Source organism: Syngnathus acus, chromosome 16 (assembly GCF_901709675.1).
Source record: "Syngnathus acus chromosome 16, fSynAcu1.2, whole genome shotgun sequence".
NCBI classification, from domain to species: domain Eukaryota; kingdom Metazoa; phylum Chordata; class Actinopteri; order Syngnathiformes; family Syngnathidae; genus Syngnathus; species Syngnathus acus.
Window position 1 is genome coordinate 14,342,976 of NC_051101.1, and position 14,648 is coordinate 14,357,623.

Sequence of the window (14,648 nt, forward strand, 5' to 3'; positions counted from 1 at the left end):
TGCGTTGTGCATTCATTTGCTTTTGACACCATTAATCAACAATCAATTCTACACAATCCACCAAAGGATCAGTTTGAATCATTTTGATATCCTTGGCAACTTTGGCAATTGCCATTGAAGAGAATCGATTGAGAATCAAAGAGACGGGGCAATTAAGAGACACTCTGTTGTCCTCAGTGTTCCATTTAATAAAACAGTTTTCAAAAGCAAACACCCGAGATTATTCGAAAGTCCTTTAGCTCCAGCATAACACAAACAGGCACACCAGGTGAACACAAATTCTACAAACTGCAAATTATGCACACCGTTTGACCCAGTGAAAACCATTCAGCACAACCTTTGAATCATCTTTATAATTCGTATAAATTATTTCATGTAAACACTCCGCGTGTATACTATGGAAGCCAAGCAGACGTAAACACATCATTTTAAGATACTTTGGCAAACGAAAATGCTAATTCTGTGTTTAAAGTTTCGACCATGTTAAAAAAAATGTCATTTGAGATCATTGACACATCACCCAATGACGTGTTCTTTTCTACATCTAGCCAGCTAAAGCTCCTACTGTGAATAACAGAAATTCAAAACGTGACCACAATGTTACGAAAGTCCAGGTAGTTTGCTTTATGCTAAGATATTGTAAATCTGACAGATGACTTGACTTTTTGATGACCCTTTACAAGTTGGTCCCTTTGTCTGATCCAGGCCAACAAAAGTGCTCTTCAATCCATCCCTCCAGTATCAGACACAACTAGAACTACAAAAAAAGCGTCGTACAATTCAACAGTTTAATCCACCATTCTTTTAACCCCAGCATTCCCTCCCCAACTGATGCGGTCTTTGAATTTTAAAAACTTTGTGACAAGTTGGAGGCACAAACCAGAATTTTTTTTTTTTTTTTGTACTGGCACTCAAAACAAAAACTATTACCAGGTAAGGTATGTGAAACAGTAATGCACCGTGACTGTCAAGTACCAGTGAGTCATCTTGAAAGAACTGAAGTCAGATGTTAAACTTCTGGAATCGGCGTTTGTCGATTATTCCAGTGGATGCGAATCGGATCCCGTTTGAGAACGGTCTCTTAAGATGTGGACGCTCAAGTATTTCCATCTTTCTTTTGCCGTTCTGTATGGTCTTCCTGCATGCCACTTTTCTCTCCGTTGACCAGGAACTTATCTTGGGCCCACGTGATGTTGGCTCCCCCGACGTTGGTTTTTCGTATGATAAACCTCGGCCATCCACGTGACAAGCCACCTCCGCCGAGCCCTCCTCGGTTGTCCATCTGCTTGCTGGCTTCTACCTTGGCGTCTCTATCATCGTGCTAGGCCCAAAAATGGAAATACATGACAAGTGAACGATTGTTAAGAACTGAGCTGGATGTGGGAAGAAACGTGTCCTACCAAGTAGTATGCTCTGCTCTTTGGGGGACTTTCCTTATCCCAGTCTTCGTCTTTGGGTGCTCCTGCAATGTCTGGATTGCAGTCTCCCGGGTGGTTGCCCTTCTTCCAGCCTCTTCCGCGAAATCGTACTTGCTGCAATAGTAACGTGGTTGCTCAATCTCCAAGTTGTGGTGTTGACGACTCGATAGTATCGATGAGGGAACTTACAAATTCCCTCCACGTTGTTTGTTTCTCTGCAGTGGTCTCAGTCGAAGCTAGCCGAGCCCTGTTAAAGCCGTCGCTTTTGAGCTCGGCCTTGGGCACGTCACCCTGAAGGGACTTTGAGGAGGACGATGAGGAAGATGACCTGGAGCGAGAGCACTTACTCTCACTGGTCCGACAGAGAAAACGGTACGTGTGCATGACGCTGCAATTTGATTCCAATATCTCAGAAGGATGACGCTGTCGCACATACTTTGATTTCTTGGGGAACGTTTCTTCGGGTTTCTCGCGATTAGTGTCTGGGGAGTCAGCAAGCCCGTCCTGATCGTAATCTCGTTCACGGCCGGAGTACTTTTTACGCCGTTCGATATCCAACCGAAGGTCCATTGGGCCACCCTTTGTTTTTTCCCCAACATCCTGAGCGATGCAAAACAGAACAGTGTCGTGGACAGATTTTGGATTAGAATGCAGATGTTAAGTCTGCCAAGATGCTTTGTGAGATAAACTCAACAGTCCATGGGAACAAGAGCTAGGTAACCATACAAGTACAGTACAGGTTTAGCTTGTTTTTGCAATCTGAGCCCATGTTTTTTTGGGTTACATTGATAGTCTTCATGCAAAGCTTGGCAAGGTCCAGATTCTTTTAAAACACTCTTTTGGGGTGCTCATGGAAAGAAACGAGACGACTCGACAGCAGCGCCAGCACGGATATAGACTACCCACAGATCTTCTATAATTAAATATCTACTCAATGTAGGACAGTCGTGTGATATCCAATTCAAATGAGTCACTCCAGATTTCTAATCATGCTGAAATCAATTGCTGCCCACAAGATGGGAACCAGCTTTGAGGTGCATTTGGTCTAAAATCATCATCATTTGAGTGCTGAGCTTATGTAATTGTAAGCAAAGTAGCAATTTCTTGCTCTTTTTGGATATTGCCAACGTTTTGATACTTACAAAGACAATTAGTCCCTTGAACATCTTGGGCACGGACGGCGGCATCCACGCTTTGACTTTTATCTTATTCATTAGCCTCATGGTTAGGCTCGTGCCAACATAATAACCGACTCACGACAGAAAGTCAAAAGGCCACATTGACATTCATTCATGAGAGGGCCAGCCAGCCAGCACTCTAAAGGCGTCCGTCTTGCTCATTGACGTGCCGTTTTGTTTGCCCCCGTTTATACGTCATAGTGCAAAATATTCAGTCACCTTGTTAGTGCCATCCTCTGAGCTTTTCATTGCCTCAAAAACCTGTGAGTGTTTCTTAAAAGCACTTGGTGATACGTCAATTCTCCTGCAAAGGGATCACACAACAAAAGCATTAAGACAGCGCGCACTGCCTTGGCCGAGCTATGAAGACAACATTGGACAGGACAACGAAGACTTGACCATTGCCCGGATCGAAAACAAACAACAGTTCAGGTAGGACAGTGGAGAGAAATACCTGAGAGCTGCTTTTAAAATAGCAGGTGAAGCCACAGTACACTGAGAGTTGTTCAGGGCGACTCTACCTGTGAATCTCTGGGCTTTTTCGGGGTTTCATGCTCTCCCTCGCTGCAGCTTGCCTTTGGTACATGGTGAATCGCTCATTGAGAGTCATTCGGGAAGAGGCAAAGTGATGAGCTGCGACAAAAACAGATGAACTCTGTGAAACGTTTTGGTTTTCCCTCCAGATGGCAAAGCAAATCTTGAGTAGAATGATGATGATGATAAACACGATGGAAATCCACTTGTGAACTCACCTCTGATGTGGTGCAGGATGGTCACAATGTGCTGAGCAAACAGCTCGGCGGTAGTTCTCTGCATCGGCGCAGTCTGAACGTGTTGAAAGATGGAGCGGAACTCCTGACCTCTCTTTGACGATTGCACCAGGTCCTGAGACAACTGTCGCTCCTGAGCTAAAATCTCGGAAGTGCTGAACACGGTCCAAATGATTGTGTGAGTCAATTGGCACACAATTGGTCAATATTTGCAAAATATCCAAACCGGAAAACCACAACTTACCCGATCATGCTGTCTCCAAGGAAATCCATTCTGACATTAATCTTGGGCTCAGGTTTTCTCAAGGACAACAACGCTGAGTCCTCCTCTGTCATCAGAAACATCTCCCTGTCAGAGTTCCGCCTCAACAGTGGCACGGGAGATGGCGTCGAGAGAGATTTCGATATTTTCATGGGTTTGCAACCCAGCTCTTCAAAGGTTCCCGACATTTCCCGCCGAGCAATGGCAGCCAATTGCAGCGCATTGTACCTCTCCTCTCCGAGAGCGCTGGATTCGCTGTCGGCTCCCTGCGAGGAGGCCACGCTTTGCCATCTGTCAAAGCACTCATCAACCGGCTCTCTGGATGAATGAACAACCTTTGGATTCGCTTTGTCAACATCTCCATTGTGCCTGTCTTTGTTCTGTGACTTTGAGTGAGGTTTGCGGAGGATTCCGTCCTCCTCCGCCTCAGATGCAGAAGGAGAATCCTTCAGTAAATGATTTAAAGTCACTTTGCCGTTGAGGTCTTCTGTGTGGCACTTTGATGGTGGCTCAGCGACACCTGCCGGTGCTGGACCGTTTATATCGGCTTCATCGTCTACAGTATTTGCCTCTGTGCTCTTGTTTTCCCAACTGGGTTTGGGTTTTTTATTGTGCTCCTTCAGAAACCTAAACAAAGGTAACAAAAACAGAGAGTGCTAGCATAACTTAACAGACGACCACTGAAGTGATGGTTGTTAGTAACATAAGAACAAAATCGGTCTTACTTTCTGAAAGCGATGGAGATGGCTGCTTTGTCTCCATCAGGGAATTCCTCGCTCTTGAACATGTCAAGGCTTGAAAGCATTTGGTTTAGCGCTTCCTGTGACATTTGTGTACTTGGTGCATTACACACCGTCTCCCAAGAGGGGGCACCATTGCTGGTGTCATTCTGAGATGAGCTACCAGTCTGGTTTGAGTTTTGGCTGTTCTGAAGATTGACAGCAAGATTTTCTGGACTGGCTTTCTTTGGACTGCTGTTGTATTCAGTCAGGATATGCCAGCCCCCCTCAGTTGACCCACCACCTGGACCTTGGGCATCTCCCACCTCAAATTGCTCCCCATCTGCCCCTTCTTTCTGGGCCTCCTTGGCCAAGAGCTCCTCTTTTACATTGTTGGAACTCTGATTAGCCACCAAAGGGGCTTTGGGAGAAGAGCCATGAGAGGAAGCGTTAGAATGTTGAGATTGCCTTGATAATGGAGAAGGGGATCGGTCAGTGTGGTGGGATTGTCCTGGAGGAGGGGGGCTTCCAGAGAATTTCTGGAGGTAGGGTCGCCCTCGGGACTGGTTTTGATGCTGCTGTTTTTGCTGCTTCTGCGGGTTCTGCTTGTAATTTTTCCAGTTGTTACGAAAATTATAATTGTTGTTGTTGTTATTGTAACCTCTGCTGCCGCCGCCGCCACCACCACCACCACGCTGGTATCGTCCACGTGAGAAGTAGCCCCGTCCTCTGCCTCGGAAGTTGTACGGCCTCCGGAAGCCGCGGTGATATCCCCGTAACTCACGGCTGTTCTGATATTTCTTGTCGCGGTTATAAAGTGGCGATTGAGATCTTGACCGGGACCGTGATCGAGACCGTGACCTAGAGCTAGGAGAACAAGAAAATCATGATCAAAGCCTGCTTTTTATCCCCACACCTCGTACATGGCCCGGTACACAAAAGAGTGAAATGTGCGTTTAATTGAATTGGGGCAGTGGAGGGAAGTAGAAACGTAGCTTTTTCAGGGATGTGTACTTTAAGTATTATTTTTTTCTGTTGACTTGGCACATTCAAAAACTTGTGCCTAAAATTTCTACCCCTTACTTTTTCAACCTCATAATTTATGGATTGGTTTTCTTTCCGTAGCACTGTACTTCACCCCAAACACAAAAATCAGCTACAACTTCTTCCGTCCTTCCTAGTCCGGAACCTCCTCAATTAAGTAGCCATTCATGCAGTAAAGATGGCCTACCAATGTTGCAGTGACAAAATGCTCCACATGGTGGCTCTAGTGATCCTCTTATGTACATTACTCCAGCGTCAACCTAAAATATACCGTAGTCTGCAATTTATTGCTAAGCTCCTATAGTATCTTATCTCTATAGTATGTCGTATATGCGTGCTAGATACATTTTGAGACTCCTCACTGGTGCATTTGACGTTATAGACGGTTCACATCTGCTGTATACATGAACGTATCATCTTCCAGACCTTTGGTGTAGACATCAATACTTAAAATGTTTTCGGAATTTTTCCACCCATCTTTTACAAGGCATAGTATTGTACTCAAGTTTCCGCCATCAATGGAAAAGTAATACGACTGAACTCTACCAACCACCAATGTATGCCAAAACCAACGCACCCTTCCAACAGCAACATAAAAGATGTGAAAGAGATCGACAATGCAAAAAAAAGAACTCACCGCGTCCTTTTTTTCATTGGAATACCGAGTGATTCACAAGGCAGCACACTGAGCTGCTCTGCACACTTAAAGGCAGTGAGTTGCGCTGACACTCCAGCTGTGTCACATGGGCCAAACAGAGGAGGAGGGCTCTACTCAAATCCTCTTTGACTCTATGCTTGCCGGTAATGGGGATTAACCAATCGGTGGAGAGATGACTAATGGCAAGATCAATTGGGAAAAGATATTTCAAATGTGATCAGCCCAAGGCAAAAACACAAAGTCACGGGAATTGGTGAAATCTACCTGTATCGATGTCTCCTGGAGCGCGAGCGGGAGTGACTTCTTTGAGAGTGCGAGGTGGACCGGGATCGGGAGCGCGATCGGGACCGGGATCTCGAGTGACTCCGAGACCGAGAAGCTGATCTTGTGGCTCTGGACATCCCCGCTGGCAGGCCAGGCACCTCAGACTACTGTCATAGAACAAAAAAAGTCATCCATTCCAGTCACAAGTTTAAAAAAAAAAAGGCAAAAATGCACATTCCTAATAAGAACATGGGCAATAGAACTTCTTGAAGTGGTTCAGTGGTATTCTCGGGTTAAATGAAGGAAAGATGAGAGAATTGCCAAAGAGACCAGCATCCCAGGAAAAAACTGAAAATGAAAGAAAGAAAACCAAATGGCGTCAACAAGCAGCTTCCAAAGAGCAGGGTAGGCACTGCGTAGTAGTATCAACCACATGCTGTTTTTATTTAGTCACTGCTACTTATTTGCATAAAGGGCGGACTTGCCTTGGTCAACTCCGCCACTCACCATTGCCTATGCTGCAGAAAATTGCACAGTAATTCACACCGAGTTCTGAAAAGCGAAGCTGGTCTTTGAGCGACCGACCACTCTAGTCTATAATTTCTTTGTCATACCTACATAAATCTGAAAATATGAATTCTGAAGCCCCCAAAACCCAGACTTGGCTGGACATTGTGAAGCTAATACCACATGAGCTCAACACGAGAATACTTCCTTGCGTTTATTACACGTGACTGCAGTTTTCATTTGAACATGGTCCAGATAAAACCCGCTACTGTCAAATGTATTGTTTTACGCCACGTTAAACAGTATAACGCAATGGAATCTGCTCTATATGGAAGCTGCACAAAGATAACAGAAGACTCAAGCAACAGGAATCTATAGATTTTTGGGTCTGCAGAGGTCTGAGATCTGCAAAGGATCACCAGAGTCCTCTCCCTGGACTTTGGATCAAACTACCGACCGCGTACGACCGAGATTACAAAAGCGGCGCACCCTATTGCATTGGTGTTCCCGGTGTATATCCCTGCTACTATTTTGGAAAGTATCGAAACCAATCTGTCTCCTCCCCCCCCCCCCCCCTTTTGCTCCTCTTTCATAAGCACCACGAGCACGCTGCTCCCCCTTGTTCCTGGCACTTTGTTGTCATTGGCTTTCAGGGTGCAATTTCCTGAAGGCTCCAACCTCGAGCGAGCATCTACTGCGCTTAGTCTGCATATTATAAGAGCGTGACATTCACATGTGCTCTTTTTAGTAGTGAAATGGTGGACTGTTTTTCCTCTCGACATATCAGAACCCCCTTAGAGATGTTCACTTGCATGACAGTAGATGTCCTGGAACATCTGGACAACATTGGAAAGCAAGTGTAAAAGAGAAGGACAAAAAGCTTCCTCTGTGAAATGGCCTACAAACTGCAACTGGAATCCTTAATTCCACGCCACATTTCGTCTGTGTCAGCTCTGGCCTTTCTGTCTTTGGGTACTATGACAACTCCTATCTTCTACCACATGCAAAGTTTATAAGGATGGAGCCACGGTATCAGCCCTGCTATCTGTCTACTCTCACCCATGACGATTGGTATTCGCCCCTGGTCCTCCGGGTCCCTCCACCCTGCTTATCAATATTCTTGTGTTCACAAAACATCATAGCAATTGAGTAGGACATGTCTTAATCATTCAAGATCCACCAGCGTGGTTCCTTGTGGTGGCTACATTTTGTTGATGCAGTGTAAAGTACCAAAGGCTTGTGACTATTCTTACCAACAACTTGCTTCTTGCCAAGTCGTTCAAAGCTCACAGTTGTTGCATCTGTTTCGGAGGTCTCAATCGATAACCATGTGCAGCTGTGCCTCTGGCTTCCAACATACTGTCCGCAACCTAATGACGGAGAATTTAGCCTCTTAAGGGAGCCTGTTGCCTGTTTGGCCTTTTAACCAGTCAACACTGGATTTACTCTCAAACACGTAGCGCTACCGCACTTGTGAGGCCCTTTTAATGGATTCACTCCAATAGAAGTGATCGTCTTAACTACCTCACATTTGACAACCCGATGACACTGACAGTAGCACTGATAATGAACCCCGGGCAAGAAAATGTTCTGAACCCAGGACAAAGATATCGCCTATCTAAATGGTCCTTTCATAGACCGACATCAGAACAGCTGTAGTTTAATTTCACGTAATCCACAATGGACCTGCAACTCGATACGCACGATACTCTTTAGTGTCACTGAGCCAATCCACTGCAATTGATGCGATCTCGGCTTTACTAAAACGCAACTAGCCTTCCGCTCCCCTTGTCAAGACACGTTGAAGCGGTTAGGATGGACAACAGGGCCTCAGAGAAGATAAGCCACCCAGCTTCCTGCTAGCTTATTGAGCAAAAACAACTGCTTCGCTTCAGTCTGAAGGCTGAGAGTTCAGAGGAGGTCTTGTGTCGCGCCGTACTTCTTTGTCAAACCTAAATCGGTATGCGGAGGCGAGAGCTAAAGTACGACCGAGTGTCACCCAGACATCCTTGCGTTGACTCACTTCCCGACGCATCTGTCGTCCCCGTGTTTGCACACGAGAAGGACGCCATCAGCTGAAGTCGCTGGTCTCTATTTTGGTCTACCGGCAACAGGCCGGCCATGAGTTATAGCTTCATACTTGCAAAACATGCACAGTTGCCATTTGCGTTTTCCTTTGGGCCTTGTAGTCAGCATGGAGATAAGATGGTGGGCGGGTCTTTTCAACTCATTGTAGGGGTGCGCAACAACCTCAGATGGTGTTTTTTGGGGCAATTTGATCAAGAATGTCTGCATTCATATGAATGAAAATGCTGCACAGTAAATTTTGCTCGTCACAAATTCACCTCTTTCCATCAAGACCGAATGTATTATTTTTTCCGTATTATACGAGATGCAATGTAGTGTAGTGTTCTAACGCCACCTCTCCCAAACAATGAGCGCAATGTTACAGACACGTTATCGTACGATCAAAACGCAACAGGACACCGGACCGAAATGAAACCTCATTAATAGACCGCGAGACTGTAAATACAGACACTCCTTATCATTGTGCGTGTGCGTGGGCAGTACGTGTGTGTTGGCACAGACAGCTGGTGTTTATCAAAGCAGATCCAATGGAATCGGGCATCCCAACATTCTTTAACATGAGTCACCCCAAAGAATAGAGTGGAACTTGTGGATTCCAAATAAGACAGAAAGGAGTCGATTTGAACATGTGACCATGTTTTTCTGTCGATGGAGTGGGTGAAATCTGCATTCGCCTGGCAACCATCCTGATCAAGCAAAATTGAAACAGGCCATTCAGGATATTTATCCAAATATTTTCTTTTGAGCATTTTTACAATTTCTCCACGGTCATTGAGTGATTGGAAAAGGTTCCATTAAGATTGCCCCAAAAAGTACCGAACTCTCCACGAGTATCCAGACTTTTTTTGCTTTGGAGAACTACCGCAGTGAGTCTAACAGTGTACACTTCTTGGAGCTCGTCCCGACTCCTCTTCACCACAAAGGGGAACTGGTGCAGCCCACTTCATAAATCCTTTTCCCCTCTCCAATTGCCTGCTCACATGTCACTGTGCACTTTCTCTTGATTGAGTGCAGCGTGCTAAATGTGTCATGTTCTGCCCAAGTGATGAATGTTAAGAGGAGCACAAAGAAGTCACCTACCGGTCAGCGTTTTTGCTCAGCGTTGACGTTGCCTCATATTCAGCAGCACCTAAAAGCGTTAAAAGTCGTCCCACTGCAATGCTCCTTGCTTGTGTGTGTGTGTGTGTGTGTATGTGTGCGTGCGTGTGTGATCTGCAGTGGCGACTGGCTCACTTATGTCTGCTCGCATGTGTGCACGCATGTGTCGGTGGGAGTGTGCGTGTGTTTGCAATCGAGAAGGGGGCGTGGCCTCTGCCCTCCCTTTTAGTGTGTTCCTGTGTGTGTGTGTGCCTGTGTGTGTGTGTGTGTGTGTGTGTGTGTCTGTGTGTGTGATTATCCCAAAAGACAGTGATTCAAAATATATATTGTACGGATATATTAAACATGCATACAGTATAATTAAAAATAAATAACATGAATACAACTTAAGAAGTTAAAAAAGAATCAAACAAATTCAAGAAAGATACATTAAATATTAAATCTGTCTGAACGAAACTTTTGTAATCGTTATACATTTTGATTTATTTTGAATATCATCACTTTTCAATTAAAAATGTGAAATTTCTTAAATATTTATCCCCAAAACATCCAAATACTTTGGATAAAAAGAAATAAACAAACACTAGATGCTACATGAAACAAACTGAAAGAAAATTGGACAAACATTAACATTGATGAAACATGACCCTTCTAGAAAAAAATAATCGATTTAAATGAGTTCAATAATTATACAATGGCTCATTCCATCAACACTTGCGGGTATGTAAGAGCGTTACTTAACCTGCTCTTGTCTGTAGCAACAAACACCCGCAAGAACGCCCCAAGGATGACATAGAAACTCCTGTCAAAAAAAACCAACTCTCTGGGTGGCAAGCCAAAAGTGTTTTTGCTGTGCGCTAGAAGCAAAAAGTCACAGCTCTTGGACCACAGATGAAAGCAGGGTCGCTAATTGAGTGCAGTTGTGCAATATTAGTCACTGCATCCATTCATGATTCTTGCTCCAAAAAGTCAGCTAGCTCAAACGTGACTTTCCAGACGACAAGCAGAGCGGTTGTAATTTTCCTGGGTCATTCAAGGCCTCTATTAAGAGATCTTCTAAATTGCCTGCGAAACACAGCCGCGTTCATCGTTAAACAGTCGCCATATTGACGCTGACGTTGGATTTGTTTTACCGACAGGCATTCTTTTCATCGGAGCATGTTTTATGAAGTGCGCTGGCTTATCAGTTGACGGCTAAATGGAGGCTGAGAAGGCTCGCATTGTTATTGTTTCATAGAGTCAGTCGGCGGTATAAATATTCCGCTCAAAGCCGGCTTCTCGTCTTATCATCGTTTTCCCTCTTTTACCTCCACGTTAGCCATTCAAAGCAGGGCTTAGAGTTCATGTGCCCTTCCTGTGTAATGTTCTTCGTCTTGTTGATGTTATGTCTGCCCTACGCGGCGCGGCGGCCAACATAGGACCAACTGCAGCGATGAAAATCTTTCAACCCTAATTGGGGCTGACAATCAAGGGTGTCCCTTAGAACGCTCCCGACAACCAAGCAATGAGTTCACTTTAGTTGTTAAATTTTACGTGACTACAAATTTAATTGGAGTTATTACTCCAATTTCAGTAACGGATTTGTCAATCGATGCGAATGTTAACATTTTTGCTCAAGCATTCATGCTAGCTCTGTTAGCTGCTCTGCTTACGGGTGAAGAACAAACTTAAAAAAAGAAAAATGTTCATGTTGTTTAACCCCCCCCCGCCCCCTCCTTCTTGAAGTAAAGTATCAGGACACTTCATTCAACTCCACAAAGCCTGCAATGGCTCAGGTATTTCCATTTGTTTACCTTCATTCATTGACCCGAATGAACACAAGTGGTACAGAAAATGGATGGATTAACGCCGCATTCATTACCAGAAATCACAACAAAGCCAGACAGAATGTACAGACCCAACGGGACCACCGTGCTCGAAGCTTTAATTAGTCATTACGGTTTGTGTTTACGCTGCAGGAAAGTCGGATACGCCGCAATTCAGCGTGTGCCTATCAAAGCCCTCAAATTGTTACAATCATTCTGTTTGGACTGTAGGCGAACAAAAACCAGCCAGCCAGCCAGCCAGCCAGCGTGTGTATTTGCATTGGAAATGCTGCTGCTGAGAGCTTGCGCCGCCGCATCCTGCCATCCTTCCCTTTCTTTATTCATCAAGTTCTCTCCATCATTCAAACACGGTCAGCTTTGCAAATCATCACACTTACACATCTGTGATGGGCAGGACAGTTGTCACAGCAGATGGCTTCATGCATTTGAGACAAGCTAGTCTCGAGACTTGAAATTGTTGACTTAAATCGGATTTGTCGTTAAACTGGTTGACCCCTTTAAGTTGTACATGTCACGTGTGAACACGAGTGTGCAGCCTTGACCCCATAATAAAAATGAAAGTTTTAACCATGGACCGCTAACCTGGAGAGTCGCGAGGCCTCGATGGGCTATTTTCAGCAAGTCCCCTTGACACTATCTCCGTCTCTCGCGTGTGTTTGGATAAATGAGTTCGCAACCCCGCACAGCGCCGACCGACTTTGTATCCTCTCCACCTGTTGGAAGTGTCCATCTCCTCGCGAATGGTCTTGCGGTAGCACATCTCGTAACTCAACTCCCTTGGGGGGCGTTGTCTTCGGCGGTGGGCCGAGGTTCTGTACATTGCTCGGATTTTCACATACTGTCTTTGTTCTTTACGGCAACAAGAATCATTCTCGTCTTGTCTCGGCCGAAGAACAACCAGCAGTAAAACGTTCAGGTATTATTAACTCATTTAGCATTTCTTTTGTCACTCAGTAAATGTGATTCTCCAAATGGCATAGAATCGACGCAACGCTGGCAACGTACAACATCGTCTGTTTTTTTGTTCCCCATCGGTATCATGTCTGTAAATTAATCAAATGAACTATTACGAGCTTGATCTAAATGGGTAGAATATACTAAAATTGAAATCAGAATTCTTAAGTTCATAGTGTGACTTTGACCATCCCTGCTAAGAGTACTCTCGCCTTACCAACAGAATGTTGTCGAATCAAGACTTGTACGGGGTCTGCAGAGAGCCGAAACAAGCCGGCAGTGTAGTAAGTAAATCCTTCCCTTTTATGTCAAACCACCTCTGTTTTGGAGCATCTGGTTGTTGTTACCGCTTGTAAATATCCAAGCATCTCTTACTGGCTGTACCATGAATCATCCTTTATTCCGAAGAAAAGACTCGATTGTTTCTAAAAGGTACCTTACGTGGGGAAAAATAACGTTAAGCTTTCTTTTAATGGCAACAGAAAAAAAAAAAAAAAAAACATTTTTCTTGAGAATGTAAAAGCGTTTTGCTCAGTAGGGTACACGCATATGCCGATTTTAACGTCTACCGATTGAACTTGAAGTCATTCTTCACCGCCGATCCAAGATCACGTTGACGTCTGTGGTACTTTGAAGTTGATTGTAGGCTTTGGCGGTCCAGCTCTTACCCCTATCAAGGACTGAGTTTGGAAAGTAAGAAAAGACCACCTCCAACTCCATAGTGCGGCCACAACTGCCGGATCATCTGACACCTGTCAAAAAGCAAGATGGATGTCTGGCTTGGCCTCTTTGTCAACACAGCGGGCCCGGTAGGGGGTTGTGGAGACGAGCACGCATGGCAGACAGCTGCCCCGTGGCTCCAGAAGTCCTCCGTGATCACCAACCCTCATACACACCGTGGCTATAGAGTCAATTATCACCTTCTCCGTATTACGGCCAAGCACTCGGATGGCACCGGCGCTCGTCCAAACTCGCACGTCAGCTAGAAAAATGTGGGAAACCAAAGACGGCTGCCACCAGAGCCGCGATTATGAGCAAAATCCCGATTTGATTAGTGGGCAAACGAGGAGATAAAAGTAGAGCACAGCTTCACGAGCGTGCAATTCCTCCATACCAAATAGCCTCTGTCCCAGACGTGCTTTTGGCATGTCCAGTATCATTTGGACTTTTGACACCTAAGATGACAAACGGGTGTCCCGGTTTTCTTCTCTGACCATCTTCTTTGAACTGACTTTTAAGACCTAAACCTCCCGCAAATGGAGTGTCGCTCTCATGGGGTGGTCTTCTGATCCAGTCTAACATTAGTGGTCAGTCAGAGTGCATCATCAAGTGATGGAACTGTTTCCCAACGATCTCCAGAGTGGAGGTTCTATTAAATGAGGACCTTGGGAATTTGAAAATAGGAATGGCAAGACAAATGTGTGACCCTCAGCCCATTGGAGCAAGAGGTCGAGCTTGCCTAGCTGTCATTTTCTTCTTAACGCCGTCAGATGTATGGAGGCCGCCGGGCAGCAGGTGCTGCTGGTAGACAACCCACCAGTGCCACTCACGGGCACCGTACTAATGACCCGTACTAAGTAGAGGTCGCCTAGGTCGTGCCGCACCTTTTGCGGCATCTTCACAAACGGGTCGTGCAACCGGATCCCCGTCGCAGTCTCTCGGGTTTGTTACTCAACGCGGCTTACGGGAAAGCCTTCATTAACTGTGCGGGCAAATTGACATTTTAAAGTTGGCATAGGAAAGTAAGGTTCTATAATTGGGTTGTATACAAATAGTCTCAGCTCATAGGTGGACATAAAAGACGGCGCATTAGCTCGCGTACGTGATCCGCTCGCGGGAGTTGGTGATGCGTGCGGAAAAAC

General features: G+C 45.3%; 1 protein-coding gene across 4 annotated transcripts; it reads right to left on the bottom strand.

Moving 5' to 3' along the window:
* Window positions 1-167: 167 nt before the first annotated feature.
* On the bottom strand, window positions 168-10,136 carry thrap3a (thyroid hormone receptor associated protein 3a). 4 transcript variants are annotated; one of them, XM_037273105.1, is made up of 11 exons: window positions 9,989-10,136; window positions 6,314-6,477; window positions 4,354-5,214; window positions 3,611-4,255; window positions 3,349-3,521; window positions 3,118-3,229; window positions 2,816-2,900; window positions 1,855-2,018; window positions 1,608-1,770; window positions 1,401-1,532; window positions 168-1,321 (listed from the first exon to the last, which is right to left on the bottom strand). In XM_037273105.1, the coding sequence occupies exons 2-11, from the start codon at window positions 6,448-6,450 to the stop codon at window positions 1,097-1,099; spliced, it is 2,697 nt and encodes an 898-aa protein (XP_037129000.1). In that variant the 5' UTR covers window positions 6,451-6,477; window positions 9,989-10,136; the 3' UTR covers window positions 168-1,096. The 4 variants fall into 4 exon arrangements, with proteins under 4 accessions (XP_037129000.1, XP_037128998.1, XP_037129001.1 ...); XM_037273103.1 differs by having other exon boundaries at window positions 6,314-6,480; XM_037273106.1 differs by lacking the exon at window positions 9,989-10,136 and adding an exon at window positions 6,029-6,225 and having other exon boundaries at window positions 6,314-6,461.
* Between the last annotated feature and the right edge of the window lie 4,512 nt (window positions 10,137-14,648).